Below are 24,514 nucleotides of genomic sequence, written 5' to 3' on the forward strand. Positions count from 1 at the left end.
CACAGACAACCTATAAGAATTGAGATAATGGTGAAATAGAGCCTAAAAACAAACAGCCAGAGGCAAGCTCCTCAGCCTGGCTTAACTGTCAAACACATTATCTTCCCATACCTTCAGGACAGCTCACCTTTAAGGAACAAATAGCACCAATAACTGAATTGGAACTCCACTACAGTCACCTGTGATTGATTCTATGGCTACAGCTCCGAAGAAATCCGGCAGGAACCAATACTGCCGTTAGAGAAGACAGTCCGTTCTCTCATAGGGTCCCACCAAGCAACAAATCTTAGCAGACAATGTATTTGTGTTAGACTGACTTTCAGTCGCATTGTTCCCTCAAATCAGCTCACCCTGATACCTGATCACCTACTTCACAAATACAATGAGAGCACAAGGGAGGGGGCAGAATATACTGCACAGCATGAAGAAAAAGTGTGTCCCCCCTTCTTTTAAATTGTACACATGCTGGGTTGAGTGACCATAGCTTCAAACATCCCAGTATTAAAATCTCTTCTTTCAACGCAATGCAAACCAACAGCGAACCCATTGCACATCACAGTTGTTAGCAGACAAGACAATCACTGCACCACGGAGTAACAAAAGGAAACCTAAATGAGCTAACACCACTCGCTCAAAAAAGTACAGCAATACACTTTGATTTAGTACGGAGGTGTCCGCACCCAAGATGGAATCACTTCAGATGCCAAACCAGAGTTTCACAAGCCCAAATCAGATTTTGCCAGGGCTGAGCGAGCAGACTGGAACACCTTGTGCACAGCTCCAACTACAAAGCAGCTGCTACCAAAGAATACCTAAGATATCAATCTGTAACAGTCTCCTTTGTATACCCGTGACAGCTGAAAAAACTCAAAGTACTCATTCAACATCCTTTTAAAAAAGTTATCGCCCCATGAATTAAGCGATGTTTATACAGTAACACAAACCGATGTTAAATGGAGGAAAGTGACTAGCTACATCCTTTGCATTGGCAAACGATAGCATCATCTCTTGAGCCTTATCTAAAATGGCTCTAGCCGATAAGAGACGGAAAATGTAACGGGGATTAAAGAAAACAAAACATTATCTGAAACGGTAATCGATTCTTTTCCCCCAGTTTGTGTTTCTAAGGAACAGGGAACAGATCCCCCTTCTCCCCCCTTCACAGAGACAGCCCGGGCCCGGTGCAATTCCGCAAGGACCCCGCAGAGCCAAGCCCGGGGCCCTGGCCCCGCTGCTCCCGGCTCCCGCCGCTCTGCTAGCGGCGACACGGGCTGACCCCAGGGCACGGCAGGGATCGGTGCGGGAGAGACAGCCCCCCAAGCGGCGGGGGGCGGGGGCCGCGGAGGCGGCGGGAGCCCCCCTACGGCGTGACAGTCCCCGAGGGAGGGGGCAAGCCCCGCACCGAGACCCCTCAGCGCACGGCAGTAGTTACCCGGCTGCTGCTGCCGTCTCCGTGCTCGCTTCCCCGGCGGCCCCGGGTCCCCCCGGGCCCTGGTGTTCCCGGCGGCGATGGCAACCTTCTGCTGCGGTGCGGCGACGGAGATCGGCGGGAAGCCCCGCGGTGGCCCGACGGGGAGCGGTGGCGGCGCGGCGGAGGACGGGGCGAAGCGGAGCGTGGCGGCGAGACGGAGGAGGCGGAGGCGGCAGCGGCGGCGGGTGGCGGCGGGGGAGGCCGGCCGCGGCCTGGTCCCGGCCCCGATGTGCCAGAGCGGGAAGCGCGGGACCCCGACGAGCTACAGTCTTTCAGCCGGTGAGAAGAAGACGAGGATGAGGGGCCGGAGCGGCCGCTGCCGGAGCGGTACATGATGGCGCCGGGGGTCCCGGCGGCCCGCGCGATCGCCCCAGCTCCTCTGACCCGGCCCCCCCCCCCCCGTAACCCCGACTGACCCCCCCCCACCCCCCGCGCGTGCGCGCCGCCGGCCGCCCTGCGCGCGCTCCCGAGGCAGACACCGGGGGGGGGGGGGGGGGGGGAGGCGGGGTAAGCCCGGGCCGCGGAGGGGGCGGGGGATGGGAGGTGTTGCCTGGGGACGCCTGCACAAAATGGCAGCCGCCGAGGGCCGGTCACGTGTGGCGGGGCGGGCTGCGGGCCGGCGGGAGGCGGGAGCTCGGGAGGGCGCCGCTCCTTCCCTGCCCGCTCCTTCCCTGCCCGCTCCTTCCCTGCCCGCTCCTTCCCTGCCCGCTCCTTCCCTGCCCGCTCCTTCCCTGCCCGCTCCTGTGCCCCGGTGGCCGTGAGGGGGTCACGCTTCCCCGCCCTCCGGCGGCTGCGTCGTCCTGCTTGACTGTCCTGCGGGGCTTCCCCCCGCCTCGCTTCTCTTTGGGTTTCCCGGCTGATGGAGCTACACCGGGGAGCTGTGGGGAGACGCTGAGGGGTGGGCCTTTGTCGGACCTTGCCACAGGGCGGTGATAGCCCTCCGGGTTAAGGCAACAGTAAAAGGGCATTGGTGGTGGTTTTAATTCTGCTTGCACTGTGCTGTGGAACTTGGCATGGGTGGTGGCCTTAGGCAGAAGCGTGTTAGTGATGAATCCCTGGCTGCTTGATGAGGCGGCGCTGAGCCTGAGCTTCCAGCGCATAGTTTCCGAACAGGTTTCCTTGACGTGACTGCCGTGAGCTGGGGTGATGTGATGGGGAGGAATGGATTCCTGCCTCCTCCCTCTCCTCACCTGAGCACTGGCTACCCGCCCTGCATAGTGCAGGCAGCTGAGTCCAGCAGTTTCAGTTCTCACAAGTGAAGCACGAAATGCTTCTCTTACTTCATGCTGAGGCTGGTGAGGAGGAAGAGTGTCTTAACTGAAATGGGCTAGCAATAGAAAGTAATGAGTGCAAAGGTTCTGAAAAAAATTCTCCTATTTCCTGAATTTCTGAGCCTTTATATTCAGAAACTGGGCAAAGTTTGCGCTGAGGGTTTGACTTTGGAGACCCAGTCAAGTTTTGCAGTGTTGGATGAAATATTGCCTGTGTTCTGTAATCGCTAGAACAACACACCCTTAGAAGCATCCTACTTAGAGCAGCAGCAACCAGGAGCAGGCTGGTGGGTCAGGGTCTGTGATACTATAACAAGGTATTTCTGCTGGGAGGCGTTGTGTACAATTGAATTAAATCCATCTGCCCCACTTTAACATTTTCTGTGTGAGTGCACCACTACACAGGGTCAGGAAATACACTTGGTTATGCCAGTGATCAATGCTATATAAAAAATACCTATTTTCAGTTACTACTGTCCACTCCTTCCCCTTCTCTGCTATGGCTGATAATGTTCATCTGTGACCTCAATTCAGTTATAAGTATCCTGGGATACGAATGTCATCTTTGAAGAGCCCCAGCAGACTGCCGATCTCCTTCTAGTGGGAGCAAAGCACAATGATGGTGGAGGCAATGGGTACTCAACCTGTTCTGGCTACCTACCCAAAGCATCAGATTTGGTGACACATGGTGAGGTACAGAGCTGTGCGTTATGGTAACTACAACTCTGATGTGCACCTAGGAATTTCCCCTCTAGTTTTGTATTGTACATCACATCCAAATAGTTTATCACTACATGGAATATGCTGTTATCCTGAATGTGTTCTGTTTGTTCATTAAAAGAAGAAAAAAAAAACTTTAATGCATTAGCGTCAGGTACCTGTGTACCTCTGTTTCACCAACTGAAGTAAGTAAGAACAGCCTAGCAAGAGGGAGAAAATGGACTTGTTTTATTTTGGGTGTCTTTTCCATGCTACTGCTTTCTTCACATCAGTTTTCAAAAAATTATTTTAAACCACAGTTTGGTTTCAGAACAGTCAAGAGTAAAAAGCTGCACACAAAACCTGTCAGCTCATATAAAGCTGTGATATATGCTTATGATATCTAAAAGCTTTGAAAAATCTGAGAACATGAAGATATTTTCTAACATCTTTTTACCTTGTGACGAAGAGATGTCCTTGTGGTTTCTGGTGGTAGTCAGTGGCATTTGGAAGGTGAAGGAATCCAGATGGCAGTAACTAATCAGAAAGATCATTAAAACATCTATCGGTACACCAGTAAGTAAACTGTTCAAGGAGTGAATGGTAAAAAGAGTTCAGAAGAGAAAAATCCCATTTGTTGGAGGAAAATACTTGACTGACTCGTGCTCATTACCATTTTGTAGCACCCTGTCATCTTACTGAGCATTACTCTACAATTAGAATTTATAAACTCATTCTGTACTAGCTGCAGTGTCATGTTTCAATCACATGCCTTACTGAGTTAAGGTTTTAAAGGGACGGAGCACCCATAGTGAGATTCAGTTAAATTACTCCACAAATCAGTGCTGAAATCTGCGCCTCTGCCTTGCAGAGGTTTTTGCAGTACTCCTGTGACTGGCACTCCAGACTCTCACTGGATAAAGGAGGTGCCAGTCAGTCTGCTCTGCTACAAGTTCCAGCTCCCAAACTCCTCTTTGGCATTCCAAAACTCATCTTTGAACTTGCAATTGGCTGCTGCTTGGAGAGAGAGATTTTTTTTTAGCTAATTGTGTGCTGAGGGCAGTGTTGGGGTAATACTGTGTCACTGAGTTCTCATTAGCCCTCAGATAAGAAAGTCGGGGGAGCAAACAATACTGAGAAGGAAAAGAAAATCAGAAAAGTTAGCAGTAGCTCAGTATGAACAAGTAAGCAGAAATCAGAATTGATGTTAAGTCAGACTGGACCATTGGGTTAGAAAGCAGTGCAGTAATGGAGGAAAACCTAAGACCTTGGTTATAACTTTTTTACCTTTTTATGACTGACTAGATTCAGAGACATGAGACAACTGTGCAGCACTCCCTTGAATGTTAAATGGCTGGGCTGCTCATAATAACAGAAACAATTTTTGTGGTTTTGTGACAAAATGAGTGTTCTCATGAGACTGTGCAGTGGAAGACACCCCTTTTGCCTCCTGAGCTTTGCATTAATTTATCCCCTGGAAAACAGGGCAAGATACGCATGTGGTTCAGGTTCAGGCAGAGCAGCCTGTTCATGAAAAGTCTTGGACTGAGCCAACTAATCAAACCTTCCCTGGTTATGACATAATGGAACTTGAGGATGGTTCAGCTGATAGCAGAACCCTGCCTGGGAGCACAGAAAATGCATCCAAACAGACAACTGCTTTCAGAGATTCTGCATCAGTTGATGCAAAATAACCACAGTTGATAGTTCTGAACTTAAGGCTTGTCTAGGCTGGCTTCTGTTTCAGCTCAATATTTACTTATAGCTACGAAGTGAACTGGGCATGCAGCCTGCTCTCATTCCCTGATTCTGAGCCCTGGGAGGCGTATTAAGTCATCTGTTACAAAATAGACTCATAAGAGAAGGCAGATAGCTCTTCCCCACTGGGGGCATACCAATCCAGAGAATTAAAAAACTCTGGATAATAGCGAATAAAATCTGGCCTGCATTGGCCTGTGGGGTGGATTAAATTAAACCTGTTACTATTTTTTTTTCCCTTTCATTTTGATTGCTCTGATTTTTTATAAATGTCAAGTGTCTGATTATTTATAGTGTGCAAGGTACTTTGTAAGCCATATACCCACAAGCCTGTACTCCCCATGGCACGCATCTTAAACCAGTCAAATACATAGCAGTAAATGTCACAGGCAGCAATATTCAGAAGAAAGGAAAGCCAAAAGGAAGCACTACAAGGAGGAATGTTTCTTTAGATTCTTGCCATGTTCCTGTCTAAATGCACATACACTGAACAGGCACCAGTGATACCAGATAGGGCAGCGTGGATTGGTGTTCTCCTCGGGTGCCTTTTTTTTTAATAACCTTTATGTTTGTTTTCCCATCTGAGTTATGGGATCCCAGATAATGCTGTCTGGAGCAAACTGGGATCTGTGGCCTCTGAAAGCTATCCATCTTTCAGCTGAAGTGGAAAAGTTCATGCTTTTCAACATAGAGTTTAGGAGAGATGAGCAGGCAGAATGCAGTATGTGGAAAACACTAGAACAGAATGTGGCTGAAATGGAAAAGCTCTGAGGGTGATCAGCTTAATAGAGAGAAGGATGGTCTTTGTCCTGATACCTGAGAACTTCTCTCAGTCAGGGCAAGTGGGTGTTTGCTTGGGGTTTGTTAGTTTGTTTTGGTGGGGTTTTTTGTTTGGGTTTTCTTCATTTGGAAATAAGACATCAGAACCTTGAAACTTTAAGTTTCACTTGTGTGCAGCTCATCCTTCAGTCTCATACATCCCCTCTTTGCTGTCTCGAGAGTTTGCTGCTTTCACACCATTTTGTTAAAGTGAAGCTTCCTTGAGCAGAGAAGACATAAAACTTAGTGTCAAAGCATCTACAGGAGAGTTCATTCTAGAAACCTTTGGACAACTTGTGGCAGACAGAGCAGACTGCCAAAGGCACAAAGTATCTATAGCAGTATCTAGCTTTGTCATGAAAAGGCAGCCTCGCAACCTTGACATGCAGGCCAAGATTACTTTCAGGGTTGTGAGAAATCAGAATGCTCAGAGAAAGCAATTAAACAAGGACATGTATATATGTGTGTATGGTTTTAGGAGAACTCCACTGTCCTGCTCCCTTCAAGGAGACTGTAATCAGAGGGTACTGTGGCCTACAAGCTCTTGCTCGTATCTCTGCTGCTTCAGACTCCCTCAGCCAGATTGTTCTGTTTTCTCAGACAGGAACATTACTGATACTCTCCTTCCTCAGCACCCCGCTGATAATACTGTTCAGAGAAGTCTTTATTGTGTCTCTGATGCTGAAAATAGTTTTCTACCTGTGATGAATTATTCACCCTGATATGAGAGAGAACTGAGGGAGGGCTTGGGGGAACTGAACTATTCCGTGCATCTGCTATAAAAATCACCAGTAGCAGGCAAAATTGCTGGGTGGGTGTGGTGACGTTTACCGCACACTCCTGTTCCTGCCTGTCAGGGATGAGGCTGGATGTCCTCTCCTTTTCTGACATCTGGGAAGCTGATCATTTACTCACTCCCCAGTGCAACATGCACAGTTTGTGTTACTCAGATGATTGTTTTAGGCTAAGATAATGATCTGGCTTTTTACAACTGTTACCTGCTGTGCTGAGAGAGTGTTGCTGCTTTGGGCATACTCATCCATTGCTGGCAAAGTGCTCTTGCAGCTGTATCATTTGCTATAAGCAAAAAAAAACACTGTCCCAGCAGTGTTTATAGCACGTTTTTATCCATGGAAGTAGTGCCTGGGCTGTCCCTGCTAGTGCTGGCTTCTGGACACACAGCAGTGCGTAGATATCCTTGTGCTCATCGACACAGTGACACTGCAAGTATGTAACAAGTGTCGGTATAGAAACGTCCAGGGTACCAGGCGCTGTGGGGCAGATGTGATAGCAGGAGGGGCAGTAAATAAGAGCGCAAGGAAGGAACTAGAGGACTTTTGGGGAAAACCGTGTTTATTCATGACCGGGGACTGATTTGAGTCTGTTTTTAACTAGAAGATAAAGGTCTGAACTACGTGCGCGTGTTTGACGTGTTTACCCCTCCTCTCGACCTCATGCTTTTGACCTGAATCCCTGACGCTCCCTGTGTTCGCCAACTACCCGCCGGCGGCACGGCGCGTTACAGGCTGCTGAGCTGGAGCTGCTTGGGAATAGATGGCAACCGCTCCCAGGCGCCGCAGGGACCTTGACCGCCGCCTAAGGCCGGGCCTCGGGCCGGGGCTGCCGCTCCCACCTCCGAGCTGCCTCGGGCTCCGCCCGCCCGGTTTGAGCCGCGCCCCCACTTCGTTGCCTACCGCCGGCTACGAGGCCCGGGCGCTGCGGCCCCGCTGCCAGGGCTGCGGCGCGTCCTCCCGGCCCACAGGGGGCGCACGGGGCGGCACTGCGCCTTCCCCTTCCACTGCGGTGAGCGCGGAGGTGGGGGGCGGGACCAACCGAGGTACGGCGGGGGGCAGGGGTCAAAGTTCGGCGTGGGGGGGTAACTGTGCTATTGCTCCCCGGTGGGGCGGGCTGGGGGTCCCGGGGTTCCCGTGCCGGGCTTGTGTCCTTCAGCCGGCCCCGGGCTGGGGACGGGCTCAGCCGGCGCGAACGGCAGCCGGCGTAAAGCCGAGGCCCTCCCGGGTGTGCTTCAGCCCCGGGGGCCAGCACCGAGGAGGGAGCTCTGAGGGTGTCCCTCCCTGGGTAGCCTGAAGGTATTGCGTGGTCTTCTGGTTGGGCATCAGCATCCTCCAGAGCGACTTGGAGGGTGGTTAATACTACACGCTCTCTTTGAAAATGTAAATATAATGGATAGATCGCAGCTCAAAATAATTTTCAAAGTGAGCAATAAAAAGGCAAATGCTTCCTGATGTTAGTTTCCAAAGGGTAAACAGGCCATGGGGGAAAAAAAATCAGCCTGGAAACAAGCAGAAAGCATCAAATTCCCAGAGCACTGGGGTCCCAGGGTGACTTATGGGGACAAAACCATAATTTAGTTTAAGATGGAGCTTGATCGTTTTGTGGAGTAGATGTTAAGACAGCAAGTGCACTGCAGCAGGGCCTGGGCTGTGTGACCCAGGAAGTTGTTTCTATCCCTGCATTCGTTTCTTATCACAGTCCACCTCGGACTGGGGCTGTACCTCATGCTGTTCTTTTTTTTCTACCCTAGGGGATCCTGTCTCTCAGACTGAATTCTCAGCAAAGGATGGAGAACATCCTGGCTGATTTGTGTGGAACCAGCCCAGAGGACCCACTCCCTGTTTGGGATCATGGCAGCATTGGTCATTGCTTTAATCAGCTGACATTAAATGTGATTCCTCATGTGGTCCTTGCAGTGGTCAGTGCCTGCTTCCTTGGCACTCCAAGGTATGACAACTAATTTGTCTGACACTTGGTTATTATGCAGAACTGGAGGTGAGGTGGAAAGGCTGGAAATTAGCTCTCCTTAATAATGTATGTGCTTAATACATAATTAGAGAAGAGCACAATATTATAAAGTTACTATGTTTGTCAGCATCCATTCTAATTCAGAGTGTGTTGTACAACTCTAGTCCCTTCAGAAAGGAATCCAGAAAGACCGAATTGGGTAGTGAGCATAAAATCACTATAGTGATTATAGTGAGAAAATATTTCAAAAGAATTTCAGTGAATGGAGATTGGGAAAACTGAGAGTCTTCTGGGAGAGAATATAAATCCAAGGTGGCATGGAAAATGTAAATAAAGTAATATGAGGTTGAGAGAAAACAAAAATTGTTTTTCTGTTTACCCTCTTCTGAAATTCATAAACATGGCAATGTTCAAAGGATAATAAAGCAAGTGATAATGAAATATTTTGTTGGGCTATAAATTATGGCCTTTACACACGCAGCATCACTGAAACCAACAGTGGTAGAAATAATGCTTCTAGACAGAATATCACAAACACAAGAGAACTCAAGGACCACAGATGAGACACAGAGAATGTGATCATCTGTAATTGGTGCTAAAGAAGTTAAATATAACATTGTTGTTAGTCCTCAAGGTCTGCAGTCTGATTTGCCCATGAAATACCACAATTTGCAAACAAATTTATGCAGAGAAATGTTATTCTTTGATAGCACTGAATCTCTGGTATTGATCAGATACTGGGCAATATTGGCCTGATGTAGTTGAGCAATGCCAACATTCTGAAAAAGCTACAAATCGAGGGAGGTGAATCCAGGACTTTAAGTATGAGTGAATGGATAAAGAGGGTAAAAGGAGAGGAAGAAAGGAGAGTACTGACTGAGAGGTGATGGCATTTCAACTGTAAATTTTTTCTCTCTTCTTTCCTCTTTAAGAATCATCTCCCGAGTGCTTTGCAGGCCAGGGTGGGGATGCAGAATCACCGCATCCTTAGTACTTGCTGGCCTGTTCCTTGTTGATACCATCCCAGCCACCATTTCTCAGCAGGAGCTGGGCCCTGTGTACCTGGAAGTGCTTGCCAATGGCACTGCTGCCCTGACATGGCTCACGCACAGCCTTGCTCTTCTCACGCTCTGCAAGTCCATTCACAGTTTTACCAGAGGCCCTGTGGTCCTGATGCTCCTCACTCTTTTGCCCATACCTTCGTTCATCATCACGCTGGTGTGGTACTACCAAAGCGGGACGGCTTGGTCACCTGCCCACCCTACTGCCTCCTTCAGGTTCGCCATTCTCTGCCTTCAGCTGGCCTCTCTGCTTGTGTATGTGATAGCCTGCCTCTTTCCCACTGCTGGCAGGCAAGACTTCCTCTCCATCAATAGCTCCTGGCAACAAGACCAGCTCATCTCAGAGCCAGGGATCCCAGTGCCTGGTCAGCAGAGAGTGTCAGAAGATGGTGAGAGCTGGCTCTCACGCTTCTTTTATATTTGGATGAACCCTCTTATGAAATGTGGCTATCAGTGGAAGCTGAACCAACCACAGGATGTCTGTGTACTTCCTCACCAGCTGGAGGCTGCCAGGGTCTGTGAGCGGTTCTACTCTTGTTGGCAGAAGAAGGCCGCTCTGCACCAAGTAGAGGAGGAGACGGTGTCTCTTACTAGCTCAATCATTGCTGGAGGCGATGGGAATAGCGATGCCCCAGACAGCTTGCACCGTGGCCAGGAGGCCGTGCAACTCTTCTCAGTCCTTCATGCAGCCTTTGGGCTCCGTTTCTACTCCCTTGGACTTCTTAAGCTGGCTGGCAACCTGATGGGTTTCTCAGGTCCTCTGCTTCTGAACCTGCTGGTGAACTTCATGGAGTCACGGCAGGAGCCCCTGAGCCATGGGGTGCTCTATGCCCTCGGGCTCTTTGCTGGCTCCTTCCTGGGTGCTCTTTTGCGGAACCAGTTCAGCTATGAGGTGAACAAGGTGACACTGATGGTGCGGGCTGCCGTCATCTCTGCCATCTACCACAAGGCTCTGCGTGTCAGCAGTGCCAGTATTATGCGCTTCACAGTAGGGGAAATTGTCAACTTCATGAGCACGGACACCAGCAGGTTGGTCAACTTCTGCCTCAGCTTGCACGAGGTGTGGAGCCTGCCTTTCCAGTTTGCCATTACCCTCTACCTCCTCTACCAGCAAGTGGGAGTAGCTTTTCTGGGAGGATTGGCCCTGGCACTGCTGCTTGTGCCCATAAACAAGGTCATAGCTAACTACATCGTGATGAACAACAAGGAGATGCTGAAACACAAGGATGCACGGGTCAAGGTGAGGGCGAGCTGGTGACTCTGGGGCATTAATTCTTTCAGGATTTTCTCTCTGAGTTTGTTGCTGTGTTTGCTCCCCATTTGTCCCTAGAACATTGGCTTTTTGGCTGCTTGTGATGATCCAAAGCTGTTGGGAAAAATGCTAGAGGGAGCACACACACAGAGACACTTGGTTCAAAAGTATTTCAGGGTGATGCAGTTTCACCACCCACAAGATAGTGAATCTCTAATGCTTGTCTTGTTCCCTGGGCTAATGCAAGTTCCCTTGCAGGTTTCTTTTCTGCATGTAGTACTTAAGGTGGGACTCCTGATTGCTTCCTCTAGAGATGCTTCCATCTAGGATTGCTCCAGTAATGCCATCAGTGGTGAGGTGGCTTGCAGTCTGGACAAAGGCAATGATCATGGATGTAGTGGTTTTATATTGCTCCAAGCTTAGCACCCTCAGTCATCTTTTCCACTGATTTTTGCATATTTGCTGTGCCATGTCTTTGCTACATCAAACATTAGATTCCCACCTTTTAACCTTCTATTTCAAATGCAATGGACAGCGCTTTCACTCACCATTTCCATCATGCTTTGGAAGAATTAAGTGTAAGTCAATTCCATGTTAGAACTGTTGTGAGCTGTAAACTTATTTCTTTTCCCAACACAAGGTGCATCAAGTTGTAATGGGTAAGCTGGACTTTCTTCAGCTATGCAGGAGAGGTTTGCTGAGTGAAGTCTGCCTTGTTAGTTTAGTTTTGTGTTGAGTACAGACACATCTCAGCTTGCTCTGCACAAGCTGGCCTTAGAGCAGGGATTAGAGGACAGCATGTTAATGGGACACCTGAGCTGCAGGCTGTGCTGCAGGCAGCCTCTGGATACAGGCTAGCTATGCCAGGGCAGCACTGGCCTGAGGGCCGGGTGTTATTATCTCAAGGTGCTGTCAGGTCAATGGAGGTAAATGGCATCCAGGCTGGAGATAGTAATTCCACATATGCTTTCACCTGTGTTGCACATCCTTCAGTTGTGCAGTAGGGTAATATTTTGCCTTTTCCTGAGCCATACATGGCACAGGTGGTTGAGGAAGCTGGTGGAAAGAGTAAGAGTGAAGTTCCCAGTAGCTGCCGCTTGAGTTTATGTCTTTGATAGCAATGAATGGTTCCTGGTATCTCTAGCCTGGCCCTTAACAGGAGGCAACTGCAAACCTGGCCCCTGCCCAGATGCCTAGCTAACATTTGGTGTGTTAGGCAAGCACTGGTTGTTCTATGTGATTTTCCTCTTTGCCTGCAGCTAATGACAGAGTTCCTATGTGGCATTCGTGTGATCAAGTTTTATGCCTGGGAGAAGCACTTCAGCACCAGGATAAATGCCTGCCGGGATGAGGAGCTGCAGAAGCTACGAGCCATCAAGTACTTGGATGCTGTGTGCGTGTATCTGTGGGCAGCACTGCCTGTTGTAGTCTCCATTACCATTTTCATCACCTATGTCCTCTTGGGTCACCAGCTCACTGCCACAAAGGTGAGTAGGTAGTAGAGAGAGCTCCAGTCTTGTCTCATGCAGAGGACAATCTACAATGGGGCTGCAGTCTCTGGGAAATAAACCCACCTGTGTCACCCCACGGCTCTTCAGGCTCTCACTGATGAAGCTATTTGGAGAATACAAGAGGCGAGGGAGGTCCTGCCTCCAGCTCATGGCTGTTTCCTTACCCATGCAGGTGTTCACAGCATTGGCCCTTGTTGGGATGCTTATTCTGCCCCTCAACAGCTTCCCGTGGGTGTTGAATGGGACCTTGGAAGCTAAAGTTTCCTTGGATCGAATCCAGTGTTTCCTTGAACTTGTGGACCAAGACCTGGAAGCTTATTATGCCCTAGGTAATGTCAGAGAATGCTGCTGGGCTTGATACCGTGGGCAGGGGACACTTGGAAGAGAGAGCTGAGGTGTGAGGCCAGGGGCAGTACTGGAGGGCAGCTGACTGTCATCCCCATCATTAAAGACGTTCAGTTGTCAGGTTCAGAGTGAAGGCACTTCATGTCTATGGAAAATGGGAGACAAGGCTGTAGCATTCCTCTTTACCAATAGTAGGCTATTGCTTGTCCTCACAAAACCTTGTTGTTAGTGTCCATTTAGAAGAAGCTACTCCCTACTCTGTCCAAAGCTCTTCTGAAAATGAAACCATCAACAACCTTGGCTTTGCCTGGCAGAAAGGGTTGCATGTATGTCCCTCTCCTGAGCCATTCCTGCTCCTTTTTTCTCCTTCCTTGCCTTTTGCCAGCTCCCTGCCATTCTTTTACCTTCAACAAGTTATGCTTACTGTGTCTCCATGACAGCCAACAGGTCACCATGTGTGTCTGTTGCGAGCTGGAAACAGGAGGGTTGGTGGAAGGAAGGTATAAGTTTAAGGGCAGGTTAGCAGGCAAGCATCTCATTCTGTGCTTGGGTCAAGGGCATCATGGCAGTGCCTTGTCTGTGGCCTCATCCATTTGCGACAAAGCTGATAGTATCTCTGACACCAGGTGCATTTAATTTTCTGGTCTTCTCATAGTAGTGCAATGCTATGCTGCTTTTCTCTTGCAGATAGCCCTTCAGGGACTGCTGTTGCCATGGAGATGCAATGTGCATCCTTCTCATGGGTGCCAGTTGAGGAGGAAGGCACCACACAGCCCTTATCCACAGGCAGTCTGCAACTGCACATTGAGAACCTGTCGGTGAGAAAGGTGAGCAAGGCTACAGGAGGTAACAGAGAAGAATGGCACTAGAGAATGGAGGAGAGGGAGCATGTTTCCATGTTCTCCTGGTCTTACGAGCTGTGCATCAAAATTTTCTCTTGGTCAAGGGGCACATTATCACAACTCTCAGAGCTGAAGGGTACTGGAGGAGATTCAGGCATGGCTTACAGACAAGAGATAAACCAACTCCCTCTGCTTTCTACCACTGCCAAAGGAGAGGACTGGGCAGGGAGCACAGCTGGTCTCCAGAGTTAATGCTCCTTGCAGACTTGTGTCCTGCTATATCAGGAGTCTGGTTTACCCAACAACTTCACCCAGCTCTGCTGCTGAACCTGTGAGATAATCCTAGTTTGTAACAGCAGTCAGATTTCTTACAGTGGCTCAAGAAATCTGGACAAGCCATTCTGTATTAGCACATCACATTGCTCTTTTTCATTTCCCTTTGCAGGGGATGCTTCTGGGGGTTATTGGGAAGGTTGGCTCCGGGAAAAGCTCTCTGCTTGCAGCCATCGCTGGAGAGCTCATTAAGTAAGTACCCTAAAGACTTCTCCCTGATTGGTCTCTCCATGCCACAGCAGGCAGGCACTATCCAGTGTCATCCTTATTCGTAGGCCATTTTGGTCTGCCAACAGTTCTTCTTTGTTGCCCTTTCTGTCTACTTCTGGTGCACTTGCAGACAAGGTGGACGAGTGTATGTTAGTGACCTGGAGCAAGGATTTGGTTTGGCCACACAAGAGCCTTGGATACAGTTTACCACTGTCCAAGAGAACATCCTTTTTGGGCGGGAATATGATGCAACGCTGTATGAGGAGGTGGTGGAAGCCTGTGCCCTTTCTGAGGACCTGAACGTGAGTAGATGACAGCTGGGTTTTTCAGGCAGAGCCTGTCAGCAGCTGATGCTTTTTTGGATAAGAAGGAACTTCCCTGGGATCTGGAAGGGCTGAGTCTGTGGTGCTCCTTTCAATAATTCACTGAATTTGAGCCTTATGGCTATATTAGCCAGCAAACCTGGCTGTTACAGGATAGGAAGCTAGTCTTCTCCTCCCAGTTTATAACCTGATGACTGATTTTCGGCTGTGACAAGCATTGGGAGCAACTGTTTGCTTTAGTGGGAGCTATGAATACTCTGTAAAGGCAAGATACTTACTTGAGTTTTATATTTATTTGTTTATTTCAGAGTTATCTTGGACTAGAAGTCGCTCTCAGTAGGTAGTTCAGATGTGGCCACCGTATTGTGGAGTGTAAGAGAGTTTAGTTGCATAAATGCCAAGCTTGCCTATTGTCTGCAGAACCAGTGTATAGACTCTTGCATTGTTTAATTTTTGGTAAGGTGTCACCCTAAGGAATTACTGCCAGAGGTATGGGAGGTACCTCACTGTTCTGGCTCTGGGTCCCCAGTAGTTTCCTGTCTCTTCTAAATGGATTTTCTTGAATGTTTTAGATTTTACCAGCAGGTGACCAGACAGAGGTGGGTGAAAATGGTGTGACACTCAGTGGGGGACAGAAAGCTCGAATAGCCCTTGCCAGAGCCGTTTACCAGGTAAATAGCAAAGGAGTCATGCTAGGGCAGATTGTGCCCAGTGCTAACTCACATGTAAAGAAGCTGAAGTACCCAGCTGTACAGTGTGCTCTGGCAGCATGTCTTAAACCACATCGTGCTGGCCTAATGTGCTGGTGGTTCACCACACAGCAGCACTTGCACTTTTCATTACAGCAGGGCCTGCAGCTGTATCCTTGTCTTTTGTCTCCCTCTCAGGACAAAGAGTTTTACCTCCTTGATGATCCCCTGGCTGCTGTTGATGCAGAGGTAGCCAACCATCTTATGCAGAAATGCATTCTTGGAGTTCTCAAACACAAGACCAGGATCCTTTGCACCCACAGAACGGAATTTCTGGAGAAGGCTGATGCCTTGTTATTGATAGACAATGGCAGAATAGTTAAGACAGGTACACTGGCTGTCCTGTCATGCATTCGTTCGTGCCTGTGTGCCAGTCTTGAAATGGCTTGAGCAAAGATGGACATGAGGGAGTAGGATTAACTAGTGGGAACCCAGTGATAAAGAGCTTGAGGACTCTGCTGTGGGCAAAGATGGGGTGGAAGGGAATGTGCAGATGCACAGATAAAACAGGACAACCCTAGAGCTGAGGGGCTAAGGCAGAAGGCCATAGCAAGTTATATGGAGCAGGGCCTTCAAGGGTGCAGGTACTGTGAGAGAAAATAGGAAATGTTATGAGAGAACAAAACTACCATTTCATAGCAAGAGGCAGTGAGTAACTGACAGCTGTTCCTCCCAGACTGAAGTTTTGCATGTCTCTCTTTGCAGGTACACCAGCTGATATCTTGCCACTTGTGGAATTCTTCCCCAAGTTCAAGAATGTGGACAAGAGGCAGAAGAATAAAGGTCTGTATGTGGCAAGCTTGAGGAGGGGCTGGGCCAGCACAGCTCAGCTGACCACCCAGACAGAACCCGTACCTGGTAACTGCTGGCCCTAGAGCAGATATCCCACCACCTTGCTCTGCTGTGGCAGTGCTGATCTGTGGATAGTGTGTTCATAGAGGAGGGGAAGCCCTTTTATCATTGGATATTAGTCTGGAGTACTGTTTGAACCTTGTTCCACTTGTGGTCCAGCTTTGAAGGTCTGCCAGGATTGGTGCACTATCTTGAAAGAGGAAAGAGGAGGGAAGAAAAGTCTCCTTCATAGCCTAGACTTGTTCTGTTCACAGCAAGGAGCAGCTGCAGGAAGAACTTACATTACACTGACCTTTGCTTTGACCTCCATTCCCACAGCCCCTGATGAACAGGGCCAAGAAGAGGCTGTAGAGACAGAGGCAGAAGAAACAACCCCAAACAATCATCTAATCCACAAGGAGGAAGAGAAGAAAGAAGGGGCAGTAGCTTTTCAGGTTTACAAGGCATATTGGCTGGCAGTGGGCAGCTGCTTGGCTTTATCCATTCTCTTCTCTCTGTTCCTGATGCAAGGTGAGGGAATGGCCCAGCAGCACATCTCTCTTTAGACATTCCTCACCTCTCATTCCCTGGTTGAGTGGAGTCCAGGGAAGAAAAGAGGCCAGGGGTTTAATTGCTCTCCCTACAGCAGGAAGATCCCTGTTCTTTTCCCCAGGCTAACGTATCACAGTTGTGAGGGGGCACGTGTGGCAGCAGGATCTGGCATCTTACTGCTGCAATTGTGTGTCTGCTTCTCTAGCACTGCCCTGTTGCTGCTGCAGCTCAAGGCTGTTCCCTTGCTCCTGCTTTACTAATATCAGTGGAGTATGCAGGCAGGGGAAGACTAGACTGGGCAGTGAGGCAATAACAAAAGTTGTCCAGGATCTTCCCCTCCAGCTTTTCTGCTTCATATCTGCTGATTGGAAGGTTGAATCCCTCTTTATGTAGTCTGTCTTTCTTTGTAGCATCCAGAAATATTTCAGATTGGTGGCTCTCACACTGGATCTCCGGCATATCCCAGACAGCAAATACTTCTGTGATGGTCTGCTCAGCTTCCCCACCTTCCCCAGAGTTGCTTCTCTTCTCCGTTGTTGGGCTTGTGTAAGTGAATCTGGTCAGGAGATGCCAATGGGAGCACACTCCCATTTTTGCCTTTAACTGCATTTCCTGTGAAAATCCTTTCTGAGAGCAGGGATAAACTGACCACCCCACTGCAGGGGATCTGAGTGGCTGCTTTTACAAAGAGAATCGAAATCTCTGACCTGATGAGGGGCCCAAAGGGTCTCTGCCTGGGGCTGATGGAAGCTAGCTGCATAGTAATCAAAGTGTTTGTTACAGCAAGCCAAAGGGGTATCACAGGAATATCAGGTTTAAGTGTCCTGGTTTCCCCTTGAGCATGCTCCTAGGTTCTCCCGCCCTATCTGTGAGTTTACTGTCATGGGGACCTTAGCGGATTCCTAACCTTCTTCCTTCTGTGTTCCAGCTCCCCCATTCAGGCTTTGGATGCCACCCCAGCCCCTTCCAATGGCTCACTGGATGTGAATTTTTACCTGATGGTTTACGGAAGCATTGCAGGGGCCAACTCCCTCTTCACCATTCTTCGGGCCTTCCTCTTTGCTTATGGCACTATCCATGCTGCCACTGTCATTCACAACCGACTGCTCCAGAGGGCTCTAAAGGTAATGGTCAAAAAGTCCAGGGCAGGCTGAGGCTTCTTCAAGTCACTCTGCCTTGACACTTTTCTCCTAGTTGGGAGTAAGGGTTTGGGAGGTGCATTAGGGTTTCTGCTGGTATTAGCTGACTGTATCCAAAAAAGGGCTGCACCACAGCCAGCACAAGGGACCAATGAGCTGAAGTTCTAAATTTGTCCCATAAACCTTGTTCCATTCCATGGTGGGGGAGGGGAGTTATGACTACCACCTGCATCTATTCATTCATTAGGCTTAGATACATAGGAAGACAAAGGCAAATTGAATCAAAGTAGCTTTTGCTACTCATCCTGAGCTCAGATTCAGATGAAATTGGAAGGAATCATTAAGCAAGATTTAGGGCTGATGCTGGCATGTGCCAGTTAACTGTCTTTAGTATTTGGGCATCCTTGGGTTCTTGAGCTAGAGTAAGGATTAAAGGTTTGGAAGATAGGATTAGAGGGTTGTCTCACTGGCTGCTGGTGGGTCAGTATGGGATCTGAGTCACTGCTATCTCGGTAGCTGCCTGCCATTCACCACAGAAGGGCTCCTTCCTTTTACCGTATAAACAGCATGAGTTAACTTGGCTGCAAGTAGATGCAGGCTTTGGAATCTGAGATCTCTTCTTCAGCCAAGGAAAGGAAGGGGTCTGTCATGGCCACCCCTTTGTGGCCTTATCTGCTGCCCATGGTGCTGATCTCCTGGGCACTGTTCTGTGGCTGGATCTCACTGTAGATGACTGGTTCTTACTTTTTGGTTCCCTTCTTGCCAGGCCACAGTTACTTTCTTTGACACCACACCAACAGGCAGGATCCTGAACCGCTTCTCCTCAGACCTGTACAGTGTGGATGACAGCCTGCCATTTATCCTCAACATCTTCCTGGCCAACATGTATGGGCTTTTGGGCATGCTGGTGATAATCACCTATGGCCTCCCTTGGATTGGTCTGATTTTAATCCCCTTGGCTGCTCTCTACTTCTCCATCCAGCGCTATTACCGGCGCACTTCCCGGGAGCTGAAACGCCTTTACAGTATCACCCTGTCACCTCTTTACACTCACTTCTCAGAGACCCTCTCAGGACTGAGCAGTATCAGAGCCATGAGGGCGACACAAAGGTGAGCAGAAAAAAGAGCACCCAGAGAGCCAGAGCTTTGGCTTTATATACCAGGGCCTTTCTGGTATGAGGCTAATTACAGGGTAGCAGGAATGCCCTTGGTCTGGGGCAGCAGGAATGGAGGTTAAGTACTGTAAACCTCTGTTGTGTACCTGCCAGGTTTGAGATGGAGAATCAGCTGCGCCTGGAGCAGAACCAGCACTGTCTCTTTGCCAGCAACACAGCAATGCAGTGGCTGGACATCCGCTTGCAGATGATTGGAGTTGCTGTGATTACTGCTATTGCAGGAATTGCTATCATCCAGCACCAGAAGCAACTGGGAAATCCAGGTAGGCTGCCAGGAATTGTTCTGTGCCCACTCATAGGCTGTGGCCAAGGGGTTCCTCCTCTCCTAGCCCAGAGTTGCATATCTTTCTACATGGGATAAGATCCAGAGCTCCTGCTCCCTGTCCCTCAGCAAGTCACCCACAGTATGTTCATGTTCACAGTATGTTCACCCACTTCAGTTCATGTTCTCCTCCTGTATGTCCCCATCCTCAAGTGGGATCCCAGACTCCAGGGTGCTGACTTCTTTGTTTCTTTGTCTTGCCACCAAGATCCCAGCTCCTTCTCTGCCAATAACATTCTTGCTTATGTTTTTGTCCTTGCAGGACTTGTGGGTCTGGCACTCTCATATGCCCTGTCAGTCACAAACCTGCTCTCAGGCCTCATTTCCAGCTTCACTCTGACAGAGACCATGATGGTGAGTGTGGAGCGGACAGAGGAATACAGCACAGACATCCCCATGGAGCCCCAGGATAAACTGGTCCAGGTAAAAGCTCAAATATGTTCTCTAGGACAGGCCCATTTTCTGACTCTGTGCCCTGCACTTGCCTCCTGGGGAGATTGCAGGGTTCCAGTTAATAAGTGGAGGTCCCTCAGCCTTAGAAGCCACCTTGATTGCTCATCCTTTGCCAGTACGTATCCTGGGGGAGATGAATCTCTGGCAGGAGTTGGTGAAAGTTGGAATGATGGGAAGGGGTAGGAGAGCAGAATGGGTGCTGGGTCCAAGCTGTGAGAGAAAAACAACCCTAGAAGGGGACTGGAATTGGAGCAGTGCTGTGTGTTGGGTCTGCTCAGAAGCCAGACAGCCATCCAGAGGGATAAATGGGGCTTGGCCTGTGGGGAGGTGAGGCTGAAGGTGATAGTGGGTCACAGTCATACCCTGTCTCACCTATGCATCCCTTTTAGGTTGCTGCTGACTGGCCGAGTCAGGGGCTTGTGGAGTTCCAGCAAGTGGTCCTGGCCTACCAAGGGGGCTTGCCTAATGCACTTGATGGTGTGAACTTCACCATTTACCCTGGAGAGAAGGTGGGGATTGTGGGTCGCACAGGATCTGGAAAATCCACCCTTTTCTTGGCCCTTTTCCGCATGCTGGAGCTAAAATCAGGACAGATTCTCCTGGATGGTGTCAACAGCAAGCTGGTGGGCTTGGATGAGCTGAGGTACGGAGGGCTGAGCACAGTGGAGGGTAGCTGACGGGGGCTGGAGGCTGAGAGCTGTCAGTGGTTGGGTACCAAAGAGAAAAGTGAGGAGCAAAGGACTTATAATCATGGCAACCTCTTGCTGATTGTGGCAGTTTCTTCTGAGTTGCTCAGTTGTTTCTGACCAGCTGTGCTAAAGAAACCGGACTGAGTGTGTTACCTATGTCTCTTTGCCTCTAAAATATGCAGCAAGCAAAGACACCCCACCCCAGGAAGGAAAAACTACCGGCCTTTGTTTTTCTGTGGAACCCACCCCATGAACCCTCAGCTCTCATTTGGTTGCAGATCTAGGCTGGCCATCATCCCTCAGGATCCATTTTTGTTCAGTGGTTCAATCCGAGAGAACTTGGACCCCCAGGGAAAACGGACAGATGCTGAGCTCCGTGAGGTGCTAGAGCAGTGCTACCTGTGGGATACTGTTACTCAGATGGGTGAGTCTGAACCCAGTGAGATGCAGCTGGTGAGCCCTGGTACTGAGACAAGGGAGAAGGCCTTAGCTCAGTCAGGGAGATGAGGAAAAGGGCCAGGTGAATGCTGGTTAGGTGAACACAAGGACCAGGGTGGGAACAGGTCTGTGGGAGTTAGTGGCATTCCATGAGGATTAGTATCAAGGGACTGGCAGATGATGGACTGGGGGCAGGATCTTGCTGATGAGACCTGGCCCCAGTGGATGTTACAGCAAAGCCTGAGAGGTAAGCCAGGCCCCAGTTCTAGGGGAGTGTGGCATTTCTGTGCCACATGTTGCATCCAAGCATAAGGGCTCTGGTTCCCAATGTTTGGGTTTGAGCAGGACTGGGATATTGAGTGCTTCTGCGAAAGCCCCAGACTGGGGAAGCTGTTTGGGGCCCTGCACGGAGCCTGGTGGTGTGACTGCTGAGCTTGACCCCCACAGGTGGATTGGACAGCGAGCTGGGAGAGAGGGGAAGGAATCTGTCTGTGGGCCAGAGGCAGCTGGTGTGTCTGGCGAGAGCCCTCCTGACACAGGCCAAGGTGAGTGCCCTGCCTCCCTGGAGCAGGGGGCAAGGGGAGTGAGCTGCTGATGCATGTGGGAGCAGCAGAGTGCTCCAGAGTTGGGGTGTGATGGCAGCAGACATCCTGTGCTACCTTCTCAGGCTTTCGGGAGGGATTGGGGTGTCCCCTGGGGCACTTGGGGAGCTCCCATTACTCTCTGTCCCTGGCAGGTACTGTGCATTGATGAGGCCACAGCCAGTGTGGATCAGAAGACAGACCAGCTGGTGCAGCAGACCATCCGCCAGCGCTTTGCTGACAAAACTGTTCTGACAATCGCTCACAGGTACGGAGGATGCAGCACTCTGCGCCTAAATTCATCCCACCACTCACAGGGAGAGGTGGAGCTATTCTATCATGCCTGGGCCTTGAGCTGAGCAGGGAGGACTCTGTGATGAGGCTTTTCAAGTGCAAAGGCGGGATCTTGCCTACTTGCCTTTTTTGCTTTATTTGCCCTGGGTGCTGAGAACAACTGGATGTGGAAATGTTGTACCCAGAAACTGGGAGACAGCAAAGGGCAAAAGGCTGCATTGTATGGCAAATGGCTCTTCCTGGGCACTGCTTCTTGGGACTGGGGAGTGAATCAGACCTCGTGGTTCTGCCAGTTTAGAACAAGGAGTAATGGACAGCTATCTTGTGGAAAGGAGCAGCATTGAGAGCGGGTAGGAGCAGGTGTCTCTGGCTCAGTAGAGGGCACTGCAGGACAGCCGTGGCCAAGGGCTGCAGCCAGTTCCTGGGTAGGCAAAACGCTGGGTGTCTTGTTTCCAAAGCCCAGGCAAGACACAGCGACAATGCCTGCCGCGCAGATGAGAAATTTAGGGTTAGAGTAGGGAGAGTAGCTAGTTGCAGGCAGAGGGAGGAGGGCAAAACATTAATACCGTGGATACTGGCAAGGGATGGGTCAGCATTATGTAGGGCTGCTCTTACTCTTGCCAAATGGAGAACAGTTTGGAGGAGGGTTATGCAGTTGTATGGAGGGTGTTTTCAAAACACAAAGGATACCACAAAAATAAAAACCAGATGAGCAGGGGCTGGTGTCCTGGTGCACAGAAGTGGGAGTAATGGGTAACAGACAGGGTGGGCTGGGCATGGAAAGTGAATTGGGTGGGTCTAGTTAAATACATCAGATAGGACAGAGGCAGGAGGGGTGTGGAGGGAATGTGGTTCATACAGTAGGGATATTGTGCCTAAATAGAGTAGAAAGGTAAGAGCACCATGGGCTGAGGTGTGTGTTTGGGTTGGGTGGAGGGAGGCCACCTCTGATGGAGGAGTAACTAGAGAGGAGAACCACCAGAGGAAGGAGTGGCAGAAGGTGAGGCAGCAAGACTGGGTTGAAGATGGCTCCAGCCCCTCTTGCACTGGGTTGAGGAGAGATGGGGGAGAGCAGGAAGGAAAGAGAGGTGGTAATGGAGTTGTTTTGTACCCATGGTTCTTTCATGCCATTCAGCTTTGGGTGAACCATAATTGGATGTTTAGGTGAAAATCTAGGCTGGAAAATGACTCAGTACTTGTCCCTTGCCCCTCCACATCACTTCCAGTGCTGCAGCCTGGCACTCTTTTGGGGATGGATGTGTAACCAGAGTCCTTAATTCCACAATGCTTTATGCCTGTTCAAATTGTGTACAATGTCTTCCTGATTTGTAGGGCTGTAGTTCAGCACTGAACAGGACATGACTGTGCAAAGACATTCCTGCTGCCCTGTCTTCCCTCCCCAGGGCCAGAGGTTGCTGCCATGCTTAGTAATTTGGGCAGAACAAGGTACAGAAATGTGGTGTGGGTGTGGTGACTGGCAGTCTGGCAACCACAAATCCACTGGTGGTGACAGTGTAAGCAGAGATGCCAGATAGCTGGGGAGTGGCAACTGATGAGTGGGGAGTCCACTTCTGCGGCCCTCAGGAGGTGGCAGGTAAGGAAATGTAGGGGCAAACAGAAGCAACTCAAAAACTCTCCTGTGGAAGAGAGACATCTTGTGCAACCCTACAATCAGGCGTGCACTGAGCTTTCCCTCCACAGAGCTTCCCTCTGTGCTCCTGATGGCCTGCCATGCCCAGCAACAGAACAGCATTGCTGTGCTCTCCTAAGAGGTGGTGCATTTCAGCAGCATGCAGAGGCTTTCTGGGGGCTGGACTGCAGTGTGCCCCTGAGTGCAAAGGGAGATGGTCCACAGATCCTGATGTTGGCAATGTCTTGGGACACCCCTTGACAGCAGGGGAAGCAGTATTCAGGGTTTCTCCTCAGATACACCAATGTGTATCCTGGTGTTTGCTGTCCACAGGTTGAACACCATCCTAGACTCGGACCGTGTGCTGGTGATGCAGGCTGGGAGAGTGGCAGAGCTGGATTCACCCACCCGCCTAAGCCAGAAAGATGGCTCCTTGTTCCAGCGCCTCCTGCGCAGCGGGCAGCAGTGACTTCCTCCTGGGCTGAGCCCAGGCAGCCCTCCTGGCTCTGTGCCTGGCTTCCCCATCACCTCAGCTATCAGCCCTGTCACTGCAGGGCCAGTAGCTGCTGAGGTGAGAGAAGGGTTTATTCCTGCCTGCAGACAGTGATTGTGAGTCCTCAGGGATTCCCTGAGGCTCCTGCATGGCACTGCAGCCTTTCCTTTAGTAGGGAAGATGGGATCTGGTGTTTAGGGCCATGCAAGCCTGGCTGTTGGGATACTGCTCCCCTCCAAGGCTCCCCTTTGAGATGACAGAGGGATTTTCTGCTCACTGAACAATCAGTGAATCCTAATCTGAGACTTAGTCTCACATGTACAATTTAAAATAAAAGTGGAAACATCCTTGTGAAGCTCTGTTATTCAGGTACCTGTCCCCTTTCCCCGAGACACAGACTTCCTTGTGACATACAGCAGTAGTGCCCTCTCTGCACAAAGACAACCCTACTTCCTCCCTACTTTCAGAGGATGCTGACCTTTCAAATCCCAGAAGGTTGCACCTGGGGAC

The 24,514-nt window shown here is 49.9% G+C and overlaps 2 protein-coding genes across 6 annotated transcripts in view; one reads left to right on the plus strand and one right to left on the minus strand.

Annotated features, from left to right (window-relative positions):
• Positions 1-1,991, minus strand: part of ZNF318 (zinc finger protein 318) — a 27,280-nt gene extending 25,289 nt beyond the window's left edge. For both annotated transcript variants that reach the window (XR_009966819.1, XM_062629586.1), the window contains exon 1: positions 1,433-1,991. Coding sequence is in view for 1 of the 2 variants with exons in the window: in XM_062629586.1 (XP_062485570.1) it covers positions 1,433-1,804 (372 nt within the window). In the remaining variant the exon portion in view is untranslated. The remainder of the gene's footprint in view (positions 1-1,432) is intronic.
• ABCC10 (ATP binding cassette subfamily C member 10) lies at positions 1,623-24,351 on the plus strand. Of its 4 annotated transcripts, none has more exons than XM_062629588.1 (22): positions 1,623-1,750; positions 8,564-8,760; positions 9,714-11,082; positions 12,354-12,581; positions 12,778-12,934; positions 13,638-13,777; positions 14,238-14,317; positions 14,466-14,637; positions 15,231-15,329; positions 15,546-15,735; positions 16,113-16,190; positions 16,578-16,769; positions 17,201-17,336; positions 17,719-17,914; positions 18,696-19,039; positions 19,198-19,367; positions 19,689-19,849; positions 20,269-20,522; positions 20,847-20,992; positions 21,454-21,551; positions 21,743-21,855; positions 23,845-24,351. In XM_062629588.1, the coding sequence occupies exons 2-22, from the start codon at positions 8,600-8,602 to the stop codon at positions 23,978-23,980; spliced, it is 4,620 nt and encodes a 1,539-aa protein (XP_062485572.1). In that variant the 5' UTR covers positions 1,623-1,750; positions 8,564-8,599; the 3' UTR covers positions 23,981-24,351. The 4 variants fall into 4 exon arrangements, 3 of the variants coding, with proteins under 3 accessions (XP_062485572.1, XP_062485574.1, XP_062485571.1); XM_062629587.1 differs by lacking the exon at positions 1,623-1,750 and adding an exon at positions 7,749-7,855; XR_009966820.1 differs by lacking the exons at positions 1,623-1,750; positions 20,847-20,992 and adding an exon at positions 7,748-7,855 and having other exon boundaries at positions 23,845-23,972.
• Positions 24,352-24,514: the final 163 nt, after the last annotated feature.

This window comes from Pezoporus occidentalis, unplaced genomic scaffold (assembly GCF_034315485.1).
Source record: "Pezoporus occidentalis ecotype Australia unplaced genomic scaffold, CSIRO_AGI_Poc_V1 ctg34, whole genome shotgun sequence".
NCBI lineage: Eukaryota > Metazoa > Chordata > Aves > Psittaciformes > Psittacidae > Pezoporus > Pezoporus occidentalis.

Coding starts and splice junctions, on each gene's coding strand:
- ABCC10 (XM_062629588.1), top strand. CDS start 8,600: ATGGAGAACATCCTGGCTGATTTGTGTGGAACCAGCCCAGAGGACCCA. Junction 19,368..19,688: donor GAAGCAACTGGGAAATCCAG/GTAGGCTGCCAG, acceptor TTGTCCTTGCAG/GACTTGTGGGTCTGGCACTC. Junction 19,850..20,268: donor CCCAGGATAAACTGGTCCAG/GTAAAAGCTCAA, acceptor CATCCCTTTTAG/GTTGCTGCTGACTGGCCGAG.